The 21,153-nt window shown below is 40.7% G+C and overlaps 1 protein-coding gene across 1 annotated transcript in view; it reads left to right on the forward strand.

Moving 5' to 3' along the window:
• Positions 1-18,414, forward strand: part of ANO6 (anoctamin 6) — a 71,288-nt gene extending 52,874 nt beyond the window's left edge. Inside the window, exons 11-20 of the mRNA XM_068401728.1 lie at positions 1,453-1,598; positions 3,066-3,143; positions 4,618-4,843; positions 5,733-5,902; positions 6,482-6,579; positions 9,529-9,659; positions 10,465-10,670; positions 16,512-16,711; positions 17,171-17,276; positions 18,208-18,414. Coding sequence (XP_068257829.1) covers positions 1,453-1,598; positions 3,066-3,143; positions 4,618-4,843; positions 5,733-5,902; positions 6,482-6,579; positions 9,529-9,659; positions 10,465-10,670; positions 16,512-16,711; positions 17,171-17,276; positions 18,208-18,414 — 1,568 coding nt within the window. The remainder of the gene's footprint in view (positions 1-1,452; positions 1,599-3,065; positions 3,144-4,617; positions 4,844-5,732; positions 5,903-6,481; positions 6,580-9,528; positions 9,660-10,464; positions 10,671-16,511; positions 16,712-17,170; positions 17,277-18,207) is intronic.
• The last annotated feature ends 2,739 nt before the right edge of the window (positions 18,415-21,153 follow it).

A 21,153-nucleotide genomic window follows, 5' to 3' on the forward strand; every position in this document is an offset into this window, starting at 1 on the left:
ATTGCCTCTGCTGCCAGACCTACCTGCATCATGTCTCAGGCCAAGGTAATGAGCTTGGCTGGACTGATGTCTAACCAAGCACCACTTAGGCTTCTGTGTACCCTGTGCCCCTGTGCTTCCAGTTGTAGGAGCAGAGTCCAGGGAAATTGCTGACCCAGCCCAGAGAGTTTCTAAGTGCCAGGCCATGCAAAAAGAGCTGCAGCCCCTTCAGATTCATGCTAGCAGAGAAGGAAGGATGGCGTGTTTCAGCCACTTTACCTGAACCGTAATTGACTCCTGTAGTCTGCAAACTGATAATTTGTCCACACAAAAATTGCAGACTGAATGAACAGGAGCTTTTCACAGAATCACAGAATCACAGAATGTTAGGGATTGGAAGGGACCTCGAAAGATCATCTAGTCCAATCCCCCTGCCGGAGCAGGATTACCTAGACCATATCACACAGGAATGCGTCCAGGCGGGTTTTGAATGTCTCCAGAGAAGGAGACTCCACAGCCTCCCTGGGCAGCCTGTTCCAGTGTTCAGTCACCCTCACCGTAAAGAAGTTTTTCCTCATATTTATGTGGAACCTCCTGTGTTCCAGCTTGCACCCATTGCCCCTTGTCCTGTCAAGGGATGTCACTGAGAAGAGCCTGGCTCCATCCTCATGACACTTGCCCTTTACATATTTATAAACATTAATGAGGTCACCCCTCAGTCTCCTCTTCTCTAAGCTAAAGAGACCCAGCTCCCTCAGCCTCTCCTCATAAGGGAGATGTTCCACCCCCTTAATCATCTTCGTGGCTCTGCGCTGGACCCTCTCTAGCAGTTCCCTGTCCTTCTTGAACTGAGGGGCCCAGAACTGGACACAATATTCCAGATGCGGCCTCACCAGGGCAGAGTAGAGGGGGAGGAGAACCTCTCTTGACCTTCTAACCACACCCCTTCTAATACACCCCAGGATGCCATTGGCCTTCTTGGCCACAAGTGCACACTGCTGGCTCATGGTCATCCTGCTGTCCACTAGGACCCCCAGGTCCCTGTGGCAATTTTTGGTATACTGAGTTTTTCTTTTCTAGAAGTCCTGCACTCTCCAGCATTTTGTCTTCACCTGTCCAACCAACTTGCTTTCTTATGCATCCCATGACAAACTTTTTCAAAAGCAGTCTATAGTATAACATCCAAAGTGCTCATATTCTAGCCTTAGGCAGAAAGCAAATAAATTTATCTGTATTCTTTAGCATGTGCTTACAACACCATTGACCTCAGGTTTCTCTTATTAAAGTGCCTATATATCCAAAGCAATAATTGCATAAAGAAGTAGATCCAGTTATTTTCCCCATCACAGCAGCCAATAAGGGGTTTATTCCACGTCTGTGAAAATCTGTATGGAAAACATGAGCCACATGTTATAGCCCAGGGGGTCCCGCAGTGTCCAACACTCACATGTCTGTTGTTTATCTTGTGGATAGTTACTTTGTTTTTGGAGTTTTGGAAGCGACGGCAAGCTGAACTGGAGTATGAATGGGACACAGTTGAGTACTTAGAGCAAGAAGAACAAGTTCGCCCAGAATATGAAGCTCGATGCACTCACGTAGTAATGAATGAAATCACACAGGTAAGGAATAGTCTGGTAACTGGTGATGGCTACTGCAATAGACATGTTGTGAGAGGACACTATGAAAATGGTGAATCTGGACTGGAGCTGTATAAATCAGCAGTGCTTCAAGGAGAGCTGATAAGCTGGCCTGGAAATAGTGAACTTACAAAGTATATACGTGGGGGAGAATTTACACCTAACTGTAGGCCCCTTAAAGTAGTTGCCCGTTGGAGGAGCTTGCACTGCTGAGGTTCCTGTGTCATAAATAAACAGAAGCAGGCACCATCCCCAGCTTAGGAGACCGAGACTACTTTATTAAATCCACCAAGAAATGATTCAGTGTTGCTGCCAGAGGCCAAGATCACAGAGCATTTGCTGTCTTTGCCTAAGAATGCATCAGGAAAAAAGGGTGAAATAGAGGGAAAGAAGTTACATTATATATCATGCCAAGACTGTTTTTTTCAACCAAAGATGTTTCTGTTTGGAACATGTATAAATAGGTATTGTTGCTAAGTGCATGTGGATGCAATTACGATTAATAACAGCAAACTCAATCGGGACAAGGATAATCCTTGTTTCGATGAAACAGGATTTATATTTATGAGGATCTTAGTTTAGATCTCTATTTATTATACATTTTGAGTAGCTTTAGCTTCTGTAGCTCACTCCAGCTCAACTTCACTTTTTATTATTCTCTGTCAATATATTACTCTGGCGTTTATCTGATCATTTGCATTGCTTTCACATTCCATCCACCTTATACTAATCTTTATTAGAGCACACTTGTAAAGTTTCAAAATTAACTGCCATAGTTGAAACTATCCTATATAGTTCTTTTTATACCTTGTACTACAAAAGAACTGGTTCTGTTTAAAAGCTTATAAACCTATGCCACCTTTAATGTATAAAGTCGTAGCTAGAAAGTTCCTTTCAGACAGTTCAAAGAGTGAAGAATATGCTAAAACATAATGATTTTAATCCTCAGAGATCTTATAAAGACTCAGTGAATTTTCACACCACCATATTGAGGCAGGCATTTTCCTTGGGAAAGCCATCCTATTGTTGCTATGGGATAAATTGAGAAATAATGAGATCAGGGACCAAAATTTTAGTTCCTGCTAATTTTAGCCAATGAGGTTTGAAAGATAATGACCTTGGATGCCATGATCAGCCAAGAAGGATGGGTCCATTCAAAAGGACTATGCACCCTGTTATAGCTGAAGTTAGTAGGAACTGAGGACACTCAGCCTCTATGGGAGTCATTTTTATCTTAGAATGGGCAGCAAAAAAAGACCCCTGTAATCAAAGACTTTTGAAATCATGAATAAATGTGAGTTTCCCAGATAACAAAGCAGGAAAGCAAACAAAACCACGTCTTTCCTTTTTTCTGCCCTCAATACCTTAAAGGATTTAATTGGACCCCACAAAAAAAATATGAAAAAAAGACTGGGTGCATCCTTGATCTGTTTCTAAATCTTTTAACAGCAAGAAGAACATGTGCCATACACTGCCTGTGGGAAGTGCATACGGATGACTTTCTGTACAAGCGCAGTCTTCTTCTGGGTAAAGTCCTCCTCTTATTCTTTCACCTCATGAGTTCACTTCTCTAGTAAGTATCTAAAAAAAAGATCCTCCTGAACTGAACAAAAGGTAACAATGGAACCGGTTCAGTTGGATTTCCATCTGATGCATAAACCAAGCCCATAAGGTATGGACCCACATGAAGAAGGTAGCTGTGGTCACCAAATACTTACTAGCATACAGTCAATATAAAATATGTATCAAAATATCCTGCAGCTGTAGCTTGCAAGTTATGCTTGCAAATGTGGTCCATTGGTTTTTCTCTCATTATTTTAAGACAAATGTCTTTGCTTTTGGTGGGGGAGTAGGGGAAAGGCTTCAGTTTACATGCTCTCCTCCCTGCCAGTTTCTATCCTACTTGTTCCAGCCATTTGCTTCAATATCATGTCTCACAGTCCTGGGCCTCTTTCAGGTTTTTCATTTCACTTAACAGAGCAAAGCTGTGCGCTCTCTAATCTTCCAGAGCTGCTGCTTTAATTACAACTAAAACTTGAAAGTAGTCCAGTCACCCATGAAACAATATATAACATGGTGAGCATACCCAGAGAGATCACCTTGAAAAGCTCAGTGGTTTATCATGCTGTGTCTCCTCCTCACCTGTAGCACAAACAGCAGCTGGAAAAGACCTCATCCTACGTGATAGGAGACAGACAGGAGATAGAGTGATGACTGGCTGCCCAGAAGAGCCTCAGCATTAACACATCGGAACACATAGGAAAGAATACAGGCTTGCTGTTGGATTTAAATAGGCAGGAATTCAGGTTGAAGGGAAGAGGTTTGGTCTGGGTTTGTCATTTTTGTTACTGCGCTCTTCTTATGTGGCAGTGTAGGGGGAGATAGGTGGATTCATGGCAGTTTGCAGAGATAGTGAAAAAAAGATTCACAGCTCTATGGACATCAATCTGAATAATAGCTAGAGATCTAGCAAGAAATAAAAGCAGGAGGAGAAGCAGAAAGAGTGGAGATGGCAAGCAAGATGAGGTGCATGGATCATTATTACAACTCCTTTGAGGTGTCTGCAATATCAGTATCTGTAATATTATCATGTGAAAGAGAAGGTACAGCCTCCTCCATAATCAATGCAGACTTGCTAGTACATTTGCCATCCTGCCAATTGCCCAATGCCGAAAGAGGGAGACTTCTTCCATCACATGCCTCAAGGCGTAAGATTTGATTACGCATCTCATTATCTTCGCTCGCATTGGTACAAACCTCTTTATTAGTCATAAACCAGACCATCTCTTTTCTTTCCTGCGGATTGACTATGCTGCATGAAAAAAGGCTTCTTCTATGGATTCTATATTTATTGCCTTCTACCTTGTTTGATCATCCTCTTGCGCTGGAATGACAGGCACACAATTGGTTTCCTTTTGCCTATTGTAAAAAGTATTTCAAACTCACTTTTTTCTAAAGCCAATGGTTCAACAGCAACATCTTTCTTGCATTCCCTTGGCAGATTCTTTTGATTATTGCTTCAGTTATTGGAATCATTGTCTACAGGCTCTCGGTTTTCCTGGTGTTTTCTGCAACGTTGTCACAGCACATTAGTGGAACGGAGGCGATCCACAAGTACCTGACTCCACAGACAGCCACTTCAGTAACTGCTTCGCTTATCAGCCTTATAGTCATTATGGTCCTCAATGTCGTCTATGAAAAAGTGGCAATCCTGATTACTGACTTCGGTATGCTGCTGCTGTACCTCAAATGATAGAAACTTGGGGTAAAATAGCAAGAAAAAATAGCATGTGTATGCATAATAAGAACACCAATAAATGAACCCCTGTACCACATATTTCAGAATTTTCCCACCAGATCATACAATACCATCTAGACATTTTCAAATACAGATTTTCTCAATATCAAAGGAATATGATATTCAGCTCTTTCCCTGAACACTCCTTGTACAGACAGCATGAAAGATCAATTGTTTACACTTTTGTGCTTGTGAAACAGACAAAGCAAAGAAAATTACTGTAATAACCAAGCTTTATGAAAACAGATCAGTAACGCATAACGCATTCAATTACATTAGCTTTTGTTTATGGGGAGAATAGCTATTTTCTTTTAAATAAATGAAATAAGGTCACTGTTCCAAAGCTAGATACCATTCCCATGTTATTAAATAGATAAACAGTCACAAATATTATTATTTTTATATGCAGGCCATCAACATTAAGTAGCTATTTTACTTCAGATGTGTGAAGTAGTGCTGTGTTTTAATATAGTTTCATTTAATACTGTTTCATCAGTTCAAAGTGTTACATTTGCATCTTTCCTGAGTGTGCTGGATTTCAGTGCTTTTTTTTTCCCTACGTTACCGGAATTTTTGCTTGTTCTTTTTCTTTATTGTCAGGGAACAAGTTCTTTCCTTTTTACAACTCATATAGTTTTAGAATTAGCATAACAGTTACAGTATACACAGGGATAATGTACAATCTAATTTATAATGCTCTCAGTCATATTAAGGAATACAAGGCATACACATACTTTCCCAGCTGAGGCTCTAAAGCAGCTTGTAGGTTACTTGTAGGTTGGCTTTTTTTTTTTCATTTATTTTTTTTTTAATTGCAGAACTTCCAAGGACACAGACCGATTATGAAAACAGTCTGACCACAAAGATGTTTTTGTTCCAGTTTGTCAACTACTATTCTTCATGCTTCTACATAGCCTTCTTTAAGGGTAAATTTGTAGGTCACCCTGGAAATCCAGTTTATTGGCTAGGAAAGTATCGCAATGAAGAGGTAAGAATGTATGATAGTGTTTGTTTTTAAACAGCAGGAGCCATTAGTCCAAGTATTCTGATGCAGTTAGGAGTGTATAACATAGCTGAATGTATTTAACATGAGGGTTCAAAAATGACTGCCTCCCAAGCCATTTGCCTCCTTAGTAACCCCTAGCGTAAATGAATGTGACACGAGACCAGTTGGGCTTAGGAATGTATTACGCATGCCCAGACAAGCTTATTTTCCCATGGTCCAACAACCTGTGAATCAGCACAGAGGGGAAGGGGAGAACATCACTAGAATAATTCCTGTTCTGCTGGGTCACCCTCGCCTGGTGACAGCACAGTACAAAGCTGCATGACTTCACCTGGTATCTCACTCTTTCACTAGTGTCCTGTCAACCTACCATATATGACCCTATGTGGCCTGGAATTGGCTTTTGCATACATTACTGGAAAGGTTTGCCTAAACAGTCTTCTTGCATTGCTTTAAGAAATGTTATCATAATAAAGCAAGAATGCATTATTTTAAATGCTTCATTCATGCTTGAAAAGTTACTCAACTTCAAAATTTTTTCATGTCTCTCCCAACCTTCAGTGTGATCCAGGCGGATGTCTTCTCGAACTCACAACTCAGCTTGCCATCATAGTAGGAGGCAAAGCAATCTGGAACAACATTCAAGAAGTTCTTCTTCCGTAAGTTCAAATGATTAAGTAACCTGCTCTTTCATATTTGAAAGATACTGCTTTTGCTTGATGCGTTGAGGCATTTGGTCACTAAATTTGATAGGCACATATCAAACTCTAAAAGAAAAAGACTAGTCTTTTGGGGCCTTTTTAGACAGTTTGGATATTTTCAGTCTGGTAGCTCTGAGTTCCTGTCTCTGTCATCCTGACTGATTTTAGTTCTAATCAGAAAGACTTTCTTCCTCTGCAAATCAGACTCAATGTGTTTCAGGTTGGATGATTAAAACTGAGGCAATAGAAGCTCTGAAAATATTAAACTAAATACTATTGCTTAATATTGAGGGGAATGATTTGTTTTTATACATCGGGTTTTTAAAAATCATGCGTAAGCTACTAATTTAACTCATTTAGTTTTACAGTCATGTTCATCATTCATAGTGCCTATACATTCTCTTTCAGTGGGGCAGATCTCTGGAAGGTCATGTTTTAATGTAAACAATAAGCAAAGTGCTAACCACAAATGCCCTCCATTAAATTTAGGTTAAGATACTATCCAGAACTCTATTCCTTCTCCCAGGACTTGTTCTTTATTTTATGCCGATCAGTGGCTGTTATGTTGCTTGGAGTAGGGAACTCCCAGTTTGCTCATGCCCTCCTGAATGCCATAAGCACCAGCCTGCAGCATTTAATTCCCCCTGGCTGTGGTTCTTCCAAGCCCACAAATTGTGCTCTTTTGCTGCACAGTGACCTCACTTCAAAGCATGTCGTAAATACTGTGTAGGGTTGCGGCTAGGGTGCTCTGCTGAGATATGGTTCCTCCAGACCCCAATGGTCCATATATGCTGCTGGTTGCAGGATGAACATGTAGACCCATCCTTCTTTTCAACATCTTATTTTACCTGGGGAAGGGTCCCTAGACTGAGCATGCCTGCAGATGTCAGCTCCAGCCGTGGGCAACTTACTCTCCCTTCTGTGTACAGGAAATATATTAATCTGACCAGAATTTTGAATTCACTTCCCAGAGTGACTAGTAACATTTAGGTGCTGAAACACTGAGTATCACTTCTGGATCTGGTTCTTAACTGCTCTCTCATTCTACATCTCTGCAAGTATAAAGAAAACCATTTTGGTTTTTGCTCTGTTGATAGACATTTGCCCCCACTCCTCTTATTATTTTTAATACAGTTCTTCAACTGCTGAAAATGGCTACAGCCAATTCATCAGTTTTCTTAAGTTCTCGTGCAAGCCTTTCAGATGACAAGATCAGCCTCACCTTGATCCCTGAGAAGGTGAAGAAGCAGCTAATCCTGGAAACCATTTCCAGGCACATGAAGGATAAGAAAGTCATCAGGAGTAGTCAGCATGGATTCGCCATGGAGAAGTCATAGTTGACCAACCTGCTAACATACTATGATGAAATGGCTGGCTCAGTAGATGAGGGAAGAGCAGTGGATATTGTCTACCTGGACTTCAGTAAGGCTGTTGACACTGTCTTCCATAAAAGCCTCGTAGACAAGCTGTTGAAGAATGGGCTGGATGAGCAGACAGTGAGGTGGACTGAAAACTTGCTGAATGGCCAGGCCCAGAGGGTGGTGATCAGAGGCTTGAAGTCTAGTTGGAGGCTAGTCACTAGTGGTGTACCCCAGGGGTCAGTACTGGGTCCCGTCCTGTTTAACATCTTCACTAATGATCTGGATGAGGGGCAGAGTGCACCCTTAGCAAGGTTGCTGATGACACCAAATTGGTAAGTCAGAGGGTTGTGTTACCGCCCAGAGGGACCTTGACAGGCTGGAGAAATGGGCTAACAAGAACCTCATGGGATTCAACAAGGGGAAGTGCAAAGTCCTGCACCTGGGGAAGAACAATCCCATGCACCAGTATATGCTATATGCTGGGGGCCACCCAGCTGGAAAGTAGCTTGGCAGAAAAGGGACTGGGGATCCTCGTAGACACCAAGTTCAACATGAGCCAGCAATGTGCCCTTGCAGCAAAGAAGGCCAATGGTATCCTCGGCTGCATTAGGAGGAGTGTTGCCAGCAGGTCGAGGGCAGTGATCCTTCCCCTCTAGTCAGTACTGGGGAGGCCAAACCTGGAGTGCTGTGTCCCAGTTCTGGGACTCCCAGTACAAGAGAGACATGGGCATACTGAAGAAAGTCCAGCAAAGGGCCACAAGCATGATTAAGGGACTGGAGCACCTCACATATAAGGAAAGACAGAGAGCTTGGACTGCTGAGCCTGGAGAAGAGAAGGCTCAGGGGGATCTCATCAGTGTGTACAAATACCTGAAGGCTGAGCTTAAGGAAAAGGGAGCCAAACTAATCTCAGTGACTAATGGCCAGTGAGAGGACCAGAGGCAATGGGCACAAACTGAAACACAGGAGGTTCCCTCTGAACAGAAGAAAACAACTTTTTACTGTGAGTGGTGATCAATGCACTGGCACAGGCTGCCCAGGGAGGTTGTGGATTCTTCATCCTTGGAGATATTGAAAAGCCATTTAGACATGGTCCTGGGCAGCCTGCTCTAGGTGGCCCTGCCTGAGCAAGGAGGGGTTAGACCAAATGACCTCCAGAGGTGCTTTCCAAACATCAAGCCATTCTATGATTCTGTGAATTTTGTGATCAGAAGGACTTAATCTGTCTAACCACATGCCCACATTTAACTTGATTTTTTGTTACCTTGAATTTTATGTGGTCATTCATCTGTACAAACATAAGTATAACATCACTATGATTTCTGATATATAGCCCTTTTACACTCTTATTTATGATTGTAAATAACTGTTTTCAGGATAAGGCAACAGAGGATTATACTCATGTTTGAAGGAAGTTTTCAGTAATTCAAGAATAACTAAATCCACTGTTCAAAGCTATAACAGCACAAATGTCCATTTTTTCCGTTTACTGAACTTTTTAGGTTATTTTACCAATGTTAGTCATCTTTTTCTCCCTGGCTGATAGTTGGGTTAAGAATCTAATTGGAAGATACTGCACAGCTGCTAGATCAGAAAAAGTTGTTCCACGCTGGGAACAGGACTACCACCTGCAGCCCATTGGAAAACTTGGACTGTTTTATGAGTATCTTGAAATGGGTAAGTGGCAGTTTAGTGCAGATTCGCTATCACTGCTGGATACAAACATGCTCTAAAGAAAATCTTCATACAAGCAACACTTAGTAAGTTTATATACAGAGAAGACATGAATGTTTTCCAATCCAAGTTTTGATGAGCCATTATAGATAGTTTTGCAAGCTTTTATTAAGCAGCTACACCTCAATACAGTTTATAGCTAGGGAACAGCATGTAATTGTACAAGGAGGAGAACTGTTGCTTCTTTGCCCCATCCTCTGACAAATGCATCCAGAAGGCAGACTACTGCCACGTTCTGGTGTTGTACAGCAGAGCCCTGTGTCAGACTGCTCTGCTGGGGATCTTCAGTCACCAGTACTTGTCACTGGTCTCTTGGGATCTGGCAGATCTCCAGTTTGTTGCCACCATCCGTTCTGTCACAGCGTTGCCAGCGTCCTTGTGGCAGTACCCAGACACCACTAACATGATTATTAGTTTGGGCTTTCCAGCTCAACACTGAGACAGACAGTCATTAGATTTCCAAGTCTTCATGATGAAGACATAAGAAAGAACTGGATGTTTAAATACCCTGAATACCCTCTTGGTGTGTTCTGACTTGTAACATTTTCCTGTCCCTCCATCTAGCAGTTTTTTCAGTACTGTTGTGCTCTTATCTTCTCATACATAAGATTTGCTAGGATCTCAGCTACTCTTTCTTCTCTCTCTCTCTCTCTCTCATCATTGGAGTATATAAAGTATACATGCTCATATATGCTTATCTCCAGTAAGTGAAATCTTCATCAATGTATGTAACCTCTTCCTTTGACAGTTATACAGTTTGGCTTTGTCACTCTCTTTGTGGCGTCGTTCCCCCTGGCTCCTCTTCTGGCTCTTATTAACAACATGTTGGAAATCCGGTTGGATGCGTGGAAGCTGACGACCCAGTTCAGGCGCATGGTTCCACAGAAGGCCCAAGACATTGGTGCCTGGCAGCCCATCATGCAAGGCATAGCCATTCTGGCGGTGGTCACTAATGTAAGTACTGGGCCAACAACTGCAAAAGGTAAAATGTCTTCACCGCAGGTGTTACATGCAAACTTGGGAACACCACGTGTGGCAATGTAGCATTTAAATGATCCTAAACGAATTACAAGCATCAGTCCCTTACGGCTTCAGCCCCTGTGAAACAGGCTCTCAGCTGGTTTCCAGATGTTTTGGAAACAGAATATGGCTACTGTCTAAAATATTATATCTAAAGAGAAGAAATTTTATTTAGAGTTGCTAGAGTCTTCCGAAAAATCTGTTACATATGAAGACTATAGTGCATCTTTCCTAAAATTATAGTGCATAGCACAGAGATCTTTTCAGACAGTCTACAGCTAAATGCATGAATTTTGAAAAAATTAGATTGCAGCTTAGCTAAGTTACAATTGGTTGTTGTTTCTAATTGTTACAATTCTTATGGTCATGCTTTATTTGGCTTTAAGCAATTTTGCACTTAGAAATTCATCTTCTTTCTTGTGCACTTAAAAATACAATGTGTGCTCAAAATTGCAGCACTTACCTTTTGAGATTGGAACGAATTTTCTGAGAATTTGCAAATTATTCTGGTTTTCAGTTGGATTTAAAATTAATTTTAAATGAGTTTCTTTAAAATATTTAAAAAGACTTTTTTTTTTCTGATGAATATACTCCTAACAATGAAATTCAGACCTTTCAAATTTCCCATGTCATTAATTCACCAAGATCTTATACATAGGCTGCATTGTGGGGAGAAAAAGAATCCATTGGACTTTACCACTGTGAATTATTTTATTTCTTTTTCTTAAACAGTAGTTAATATGCATTATCTTTCAAAAAATTTCCACTGCTGGCCTTTCTCAAAAGAGCAGTGACCACTGGTTTCCTCTGCAGGAACAGTAACACCACAGACTGTCCATGGTTAATAGCTTTTTTCAACAAGGTCACCATTTTCTACTATTATTGGTGTGGTCAGGGATTCCTTCTGACACACTAAAAGGTAGTCACTTCCTCCGGGACCTCACCCTTGCAGTAACAGTACCTTATTACACTCAGTAGGAGTTTCTGGAGAAAGCATCTGAGTCTGAAGACAAGAGTTCATCTTAGCCCAAACTTTCACAGGAGGCTCTGCCTGTTTGGAGAATGGTGGACTTTGGGTAAGAGGAGGAAGATGGGGCTGAGCACTCTACAATAGATACTAACCCGATAGGGGCTTATTTCAAGGAAAAGAGCAATTAGAATTTAAATAAGGGCATGAACTTGTTTTCCTGTATCTCAGGCACCTTCTATAGTCATTAGGTGCCTTTTCAAAGTCTTCATTTTGCCCCTGGAAGAATGAGGCTATTTTCAAAGAATGGGAAGATGAGCTTCCATGACCTGACTGCCTGTTGGATTATCACCTTCTCAGTAGCTTGTTTTCATTATTTTGGGGGAGGGGGGAGTACCACATAGAAATAGGAGTCCCAGGATGGATTTCAGTGATTAGGAAAATTTTATATGTCAGCCTCAGCTACCAAATGTATTTTCAGGTATTTGAAGGTCTCCCAAAATGGCCATTATTCTTTTTCAGAACTTTATTTCACACTACAGCAATTCAACAGGTATGGTAAACATAGCTAGGATGTAGGGAGGAGACTCAGGAGGACATAAAGGCAGAGAATTAAGCACAGAGAAATGTCAGAAGAAAGAACAAAACTTGAAGATGAAGAATTTGCAAGAGAATCTGGGAGGCAGACAACAAGCTAGAGCATATGCTTTATCTGTTTCGCACTGCTCTGCTGAAGCAAGCCAAACATAAATCCAGCTGTTCCATAGGCATGTGAAACATTCAAGGCCTACTAGTAAATCTGGTGTTAAAATTTAAACAAAAATGATGCAACTTTGGTAGCACATGTTCAGATTGTTAGAAATTTCAGGTGGCACCAGAGATACTTTGGGGCTCTTTTGGTTTAGTGTCTCTGTAAAAAGATTGTTAATGATAACTCTCCCAGCAGATTATGTAGATAGTGCAAATTCCCAGGTGAAGCATAGCTATAATAAAGTAGAGGTAACATTACTGGTGCATCAATATCCTTTTTTCAACTATGCTGCTACAAAACTTATAAAATAAAAGGCAAAGAAGTTTCTGGTGCCCTAGAAGAAAAACAAATATGTTATGCTATTGGATAAGCTAACTGTCTTTTCTAGTCAATCCAGCTGGGTCTGGTAATACCTCTATGCAATAAGAAGCTGGCTATACATCTTAAGATTACTTTACTTTAAAATGTTGTTACAAGTACCTTAGTCATAGTCCTTACGATATTCAGGGCAGAATTAAAGTGGCTTTGGTGACCTTACAGTGACTCAGACACGTGTAGGCTTCTGTTAGGAATGTATTCATGCCCTGCCCTAGATTCTGCAGAAAAATGACCCAGCAATACTTTTAGGTGTCTATCATTACCCGTCGACAACCCACCTGAGGCTAATCGGAGCTTTGCAACCTTTTTTCACTCCAATTTCCTCCTTATGTCCTATACTCCTCAAGGCATTGCTGAAAACATGGAGTCCTCAATATGCAAAAGTATATTGACAGCTTGATTTTACTCTCTGTCCTCCTTGGCAGACACTCAATCCCAGTGTTCATGTGACTGTTAACTGCAGGCATGTTTCTTTTCGAGTCACCCTTTCTGGAGGTCTCACGCGTTAGATAATGTCCCTGTGAGTGCAGTGCATTTGCCACTGACATCGGTGGGGCTATTAGTGTGCGAGGGGCACAGCACCAGAGACTGTCATGTTCAAAAGGCCTTGCTGCAGGTGTTGTGAGGACCTCAAAGAGATCAGTATTTCCTGCTAATGAAGTGTGGGCTATAAAGCCATATACTAGATCAAATGCTAGAAGGTGCTTTCTTCCTTTAAGTATGTTTTTTTCTTGTTTGACATCCAGGATCCAGTACAGGCCATCAGTCTTTCCTTTACCATCCCTTCCTTGATTTTTCCTTAGTACACAGAAACTGTTTCTTCTCTTCTGTGAGAGTTGTTACAGCTGATTAGACTTGGGTAGTGTATCATCTTCTACTTCATGTATTACCTTTGGAACACCTGCTAGTAGCTTGCAAGCAACTTTTGCACAAAACTATCTGTTTTGCAACTTGCCGCTCAGGCACTGGTCTTGCTGTTGCATGATACCAAAGCATCTGTTGTTGATTTGAAGACTGATTTTAATTAGTTATGGTATAAATGGAAAACTGTGTGCAGTAAAGCTTGGAAAGTAGAGAATGTGCTATTTGTTTGTAGTTCTCCAGTGCAATATTCTGAAATGCAGCCCATAATTCAGGAGAAAAAAGTTTTTCCTTTGAGAGGATGCCACAGGATTAGCTTTTGTCTTTCTGCCCTTTCAGGTCTCTGGAGCACATCTGGAGATCATGCTGAGAGAGGGAGGAGAGTGAGACAGGGTTCAGATTTAGGATAATGAGAGACCTGGGGCCTTGCAAAAAAATGCTGTAAGAGCAAATATTAAGTTGTGTAAATGTCGTATTCCAGCATCTTTCTAAATGATATGCAGAAGCAGCATCAAATTCATTTGGTCCAAAGGGAGAAGAGATTTTTTTTGCCTTACTGTCCAGTTGCTATTAGTTCATTTATGGTCTGACTGGATGAGCTAGTGAACAGTAAGAAATTATATTTAACTAAAACTTACTGTGGCTGTACTTGAGTTAAACACAGAGTCATTTAGGTATGAAGTCTTCTCCCTGCAACTGCAAGACACAGTAATATATATTTCTTGTCAGTCAAAAACACCTACTCTACATGTAAATATAAACAACACATAATTTTCACTTCATTGCACACTGGCATGTAATGCTTAAAAACAGGTTTTAAAAGTTCATGCCAACTACATTTGATTTAAGCCAGAGTACAGTACGAAAAAAAAAATCTTATCCTTGAAAATTTTAAATGAGTTTATTTTAGTCTTAGGATGCCTCCTTTTTCTTTCTCATCATCCAAGTTAGCTTTCTCTAGACTGAACTCAATTGTAACAATATTCTGGAGAACCCAATATAGATTTTGGACCACAGCCTCAATCTTAAGTCTTTTTTCTGCAACTTTTATCTTAACTAGAGTTTAGCTTCTTGGGTACTTCAAAGTAAGCCAACTCAAAAGGTGAGACATTAGGACAGTGTTCAACGTTTGGCAGTGGTGCTACCTGAGGTGAGGTGGGTCTTGCACCCCTTTCAGCTCCTTGCCCTTGTCCTTCCCTGTCTTTTCCCCTTGTTGATGTCTCTTGTGTCATGCTGGCACTAGCACTTTGACAAACACATGATGAACCAGATCAGGGAGTGGATCAGGCAGGGATTCCCCGCCAGTTCAGTTCCATGATCTGGTCTGCTGCACAGCTGCACGGATGCCTGAGGGACTGGTAGGGGCAGAGGCAGGAGGGACAGTGGTTGTTTTAGCTAGCACTGCCACCAAAGTGTTGTCTGAGGAACTGTAGAAGTGTCTGCATTTTTTTTCATCCTTCCTCCTCTCTCCCCTTCCCTTTTTTAACAACTGTTACAATTACCTCCTCATGTTGAGGCTCTTTTGCTGGGAATGCCGCATGAAAGGGAATGATTTTTGCCCCATCTCATGAAATTAAGGAAATACAGACTGCATGAATTGTGGGCTGGTGGGAAGGGGAATAAAATACAGTTATTAACCAGTTCTTATGCTTCTCTGATACCCATTACTGCTTAACTTTGCCCCTTCTCCTGTCCCACACCTTTACTACTAGATCTCTCCTTCACACTTTTCTCCTCCATGTCTCTGCCCTGGTTCTTTCCACCCATGTTGTCAAGTGTTTTTTCCCCCTGCTGTGGGACAAAAGACTTTCAGCCCTGGAGCGCAGCTCGTCACTCCTTCCTAGGTGCTGGGCACCAGGGATGCCTGGCGTCATGAGTTGGCCGGGCAGCCTCTTGCTAGGTACCCAGCTGCAGATCTTGCCAGTGGAAAGTCTTCCTCATAGCGAAACCTTTTGAATTTGCAATAGCAGGGGAGGAGATTGGATTAAACATAGTTAACCTGTCCCCCAGAATAGGATGTTTTGGGAAGTTCATGAGTTTAGAAAAGACTTCCCACAACAAACCCACAGATCCAATTTCCTACCCAGTTTGTGACTAGCAGACTGAGTAGGACAGGGACTCTCTTGGGAGCAAGATAAAAACAAATGGTCACGTCACATGTAAAACAGCACTATGCAGCTGCTACTAAAAAAATTATCTTGGCATCAAGAGCAGTTTCCACATGTACTGACACTGAAACTTATGAGGCAACAACTGCCAAGATGAATTTGGGCTGGCTAGCACCTCAGAAAGAGTGGGATGTTTCTAGGGTCAGAGGTGGATCAGCTATATATATCATTTATTTAATTCTTTTAGTCAAACCTCAGGCTTCCTGGTGAAATTTAATTTTCTGTTATTGAAGGACTTTTCCATTGTTTCCATGAGTCTCATCAGGCAGGGTTTCTTTAAGCATCTCATAAGTACATCTGATAGCAAGCACATTTTTGAAGGTTACCTTAGAGTACTTTAAGGTGAGTTTGGCTGCTGACCTCCACTGGATGCTCATAAGGAAAAAAGTATATTATAGTATAACTTTTTTAAGGCATCCAGCAGAGCTAGCGTAATTTAAAAACGGTATGGAGCACACATTCCAGAAAGAGATTGTTTTATGGCAACGTGCTCATTTACAGAGGGAACCACTGACTGGAAAAGCACATATTTTCTATTTTTAGCTTATACTGTAACTTTTGAGATACTAAGTATATGTCAAAGCCATACATATTAAGGCTTATTTCTTGAACACTACTTTGCTTTTTTGTCTTCTTTTTCTAAAATGCAGGCTATGATAATTGCTTTTACATCTGATATGATTCCTCGTCTGGTTTATTATTGGTCTTTTTCGGTCCCTCCTTATGGGAGTCACAGCAGTCACACTATGAAAGGGTATATAAACAGTACACTTTCTGTCTTCAATGTATCAGACTTCAAGAATGCAAGCAAGCCATTTTCCCCTTGGTTTGGGAACCAAACGACATGCAGGCAAGTGCCAAATAACCATTCTTTTCCAATGAGAATAATAAATATATTTTTTTAATATCTAAATCATCCAATTCGGTTAACAATATCCAATAAGAAATGTGAAAACACAGTAAAAGCCAGCATATTTTGAATGGCAGAACTGAGTGGAAGTATTCATCCATAAGTTTGTGCTAGTCAGAAAATTCTTAGTTTATTTTGTTTTTCTCATAAATTGATAGCCTTCCTAAAAAAGCACTTTAAATTTTTATAAATAATTCTTAATACAGTGGCAAAAAAAGGACATTTCAGCTAAATATAGCTTATTCTGCAGATATGAAATTGACCCATTACTGCAGTTACATGCAGCTAGCTGTTCCTGGCTGCATTAAGCAGGGACATGCCTTGCTCCATCCTCTGGCCACAGTGCCTTACTGCAGAGATGCCGGAGACGAGTTCCTGACTTTCCTATATTGCTTGCAGATACCGGGATCTCCGCTACCCTCCTGGTCACCAGCACCAATATGAGCATAACATATACTACTGGCATGTCATTGCAGCCAAGCTGGCTTTCATCATTGTCATGGAGGTAAGTGTACAGGCTTTGGAGCATTATTTATTCAAACTTCTCTTCCCTCCATGCAGAAAAATCCTTCAAAGACGTTCTGTCCAGGCACAGCTATCAGAGCTGGCAACGTGTGCTAGCATGGGCCAGAGCTTGGGAGATGTAAATAAAGTGTAGCACCATTAGAAAAAGAAGTCTCTGAAGTCACGACATGAGCGAAGGATTGCCCAACATGTTTGCAGTTTCTTTTCCCAAGAACTGTAAAATGATTTTTAGTATCAGAAATAGAAGGGACTGGTACACCAAAGGTATTTTTACATATACTTAGAGGAAGTTTGCACACAGCCTCATGAATACATGTACATAATACATTTGCACTAGCAGAGTGAAGTGTATAAAGACAGTCACTGCAAGAGGTGAGTCTCTAGATGAGCATCAAAAAGCAATTGCTCCTTCCTCTGCAGCTACAATCTCAGCTTACAAAAGATGGGAGTCGGTCCAAGATGAAGGGAGAGGAATATTAGGTATTATTTCATTATAAAATGTAGTTAGGTACTGATTCAGGGACTACTGAAGTCATCAGAAACATGCAACTGGTTAGATGCAGCAGAGAAAAGTCCATTGCCCCAGAGTAGTTTGAACAAACCTAAAACAATTTTAAAAGAAACTGTAACCAATATTTCCATGCAGGGGGGAAGCACTGGGTACCAGGGTTTCCCCAAAGCAGGCAGAGAAGTACTTGTTAAAATCAGGATTAGAAATTCAGAAATCCTTGTTTATCAGACAATTATTCTACTCACTAGTCGTGTCTGCTTTTTAAAATACAGTTCCACTGTGACAGATACTGGTACAGAACCAGTTCGGAGTCTTAAGAGATAATGTGGCATTTCATTTATAATAATAATAATGTCCTGTTCAGCCTGACTGACATTTTTTTCATTTTCACCTTCCCCAGCATGTCACATACTTTGTGAAGTTTATTATTTCATACGTAATTCCGGATGTATCACAAAAGACCAAGAGCAAGGTTAAACGAGAGAAGTACCTAACACAGAAACTCTTGCATGAGAATGATCTCAAAGTTGTGAAAAAAAACATGGGGAAAATAGCCGACAAAATTATCAAAGGAGTCGACAGCACTTTCCGACCTAAAGCTGAATAAATACTTTTTTATATGGAATAACAGTATTTAGCCAACTAATACCTGTCCAGATATTACCAATAGCTAATCAAACACTTTGGATTAATTCCCTTTACTAAACATTGTTTCTTGCAACTGTTACCTGCTCATTTACCTGTTTCCCTTGGATAAATGCAACCACTGCAGCTCAAATAAGAGTTACCAATTTTTTAAAAGTATTTTTTTAACATGTGAAGATAAAACTTATCATCTTAAGACGTTGCAGATTAATTCTCAGATCCATAGAGTGCTTTCCACTTTGGGCATTGGCTATGTTTGACTTGAATAAAACCTTAACAAGAATGATTTGTTGTAAGAATAGAATCACGTCTTCTGAAGGAGTTTTGATTACTTGCTAATGCAAATCCCAACTATAAAATGAAGAGGAAAAGCCAAAACATGAAGGAAAAAGAAGGAAAATGCAACTCAAAACCATGTTGTTAAGCCATTGGAATTGACATACTAAGCGCTGTTGTGTGCTACACTGAATTAGCTATGCATACTGGGACTTAAATGGATAACAAGATATTTCAATTAATCATGGACATGGATCACAAGGACCAGCAGGACTGCAAGCCCATCCTGTTCATCAGTCTCTGTGTAAACAGGAGAATTGCCTTTGAAATCAATGCATACAAACTGACTTCACAGCACTCGGAGTGAGTAGAAAACTCAGGCATTTTATCTTTCCCCAGTCAATGTACATTCATTAGTTCACTTGGCCATTCTGCTCTGAATGACCATAGCCTTGAAGGTCTCCTACCTGTAACAGTAACGAGTGTTGAAAGTCTTTTCACGTACTAAATCAATATTTGTGGAGGGCTGTCTTTTGCATGTCTCCCACACTAGAGGCACCGTGCTCTTCCCTGATAGATTTTTGACATAGGAAGAATGTGCAGCTGGACCTGTTGTGATACAACCTTGTGTGATAAAGTGAATTCTGACAAGACCATGAATTTATTGAAACTGGAGATTGGAATAAACCATTTAATATGCCTTAACCATGTTATGAAGCTTTAAATAACTAGGAAGGATGTTAGAGGTGTGGATGCATGTGCTAGAGCCATCAGTCATTTCCAAATTAGGCTGCAGATCTGCTTGGCTATTTTGACTCCAGTTGCAAACTGGGAGTTAGTGAATTACAGATTAAGCATGTATGTAGAGCTCCACTTTGTGTCTGCAGCAGTGATATTCCAGATTATTAACTTGCTTTCTGTTTTAACAGTTTTAGTGGACCAATTTCTACAAATCCTGAAAACTAAAATCTTGTTAAAAAAGCAAAAGTATGCCTGTACTCTGTAAACCGTGTGATTACTGTTGCGTCTGTAATTTTGTACTCAAATGTTAATAGATATGCAGAATTTTTAGGCAGATTATTCATATAGCTTTTTACATATTAAGAAGTTTATTTGCAGAAACTAAGTAGCATTTATAAAATATCTTTTATCTCATTAATAATCAGAAGGAATCAAACGTCTGAATTTTGCAGCAAAACTTCCAAATACTGACTGCTGTGTACCTCCAGCCTATCCTTTGAAATGGTAACGTTTAAACCCGAAGAGGTAGCACACGAGGGGAGTCCTTTCAGCAGTCGTGATACACAAGCTTTCACTCAGCAAGACTTTGCGTGATTGCATGCAAGAACGTGAGAGGAAAGCTTGGTTCAAAAATCAAGGAAAGATGAAAGAAAGAAACTCACAGGTTCCAGAGAACCATTTGCATTTCTGACACTGAAGGGCTGAAACTTACTTACTATAATGCCCCAGTGCCTTGCCTGGGGTCCCACTGTGAGCAGTGGCACAGCTTAAGGCTGATTTTTAGAAGTGCATGGTCTTCTGCTCCTTGTTTGGTTCCTGTGGCCTCTCTCAGTTGCTCCTTTTTACGTCAGTTGGCAGCATTTCCTAAAGGGGGAGTTGGCCCTCAGTGTCATCGAGAGTTTATATTCCAGCCTTTAAAATAATGATTTAAAAAACATGCTGCATCAGCAAACCATGTATATCTATGACTTGGGCTCCTCCCATAATAAAATCCTAATCAGCTTTAGATGTGTTTCTACATTACCATTTTTGTGCAGATCAAGAGTGTGCTTTTGAAACTAGTCTTCCACTTGTCCCCACTTTCTGGCAGGTGCTTCCCATCACAGACTGGTCTCAGGGCACATGGACTGGATTCTTCTTAGTTTAAACTGAATCAGAAGGCAGGTTTTAGATATGCACTTAATGGTCTCTGACAGCACTTAGTCCAGAGAGCTGAAAGCAGAGCTAGGCTGAAGAGAGCAGTGAGTATTGCTTGGGCATCAGCTAGTCAACATCAACTTTTTCCTCTAGTGATTTGCTTCTGAAGTGCCACGCTCCTTGCTAATGTAGCTGTTTCATTTCATTTCAGAAGACATTATATCAGGACTTCAGTTCAGTTTGCCATATGCACAGTGTTATTCAGAGCAGAGTTCTGAATGAGAGAGAAAGAAGAGGAAAACCAACAGAGTGCCTAATAATTGTATTTTAATAGTTAGATCCCTTAAGCTGTGCAATTTCTGTAGCCTCTACCTCCAACTGCTGAAATGTGATCTGCTTGTACACAGAGAGGTCTGCACGGGCATCAGAACAAAACGCTGGGGGGGGGGGGGGCAGTTGCCAACATATCAGTATTTATAACTTACTTTTTTTTTTAGGCTAGTTCATTTTAATAATATTTAAAGATCTGCTTCAAGGGAAAATTAAC

Source organism: Nyctibius grandis, chromosome 5, assembly GCF_013368605.1.
Source record: "Nyctibius grandis isolate bNycGra1 chromosome 5, bNycGra1.pri, whole genome shotgun sequence".
Taxonomy (NCBI): Eukaryota; Metazoa; Chordata; class Aves; order Nyctibiiformes; family Nyctibiidae; genus Nyctibius; species Nyctibius grandis.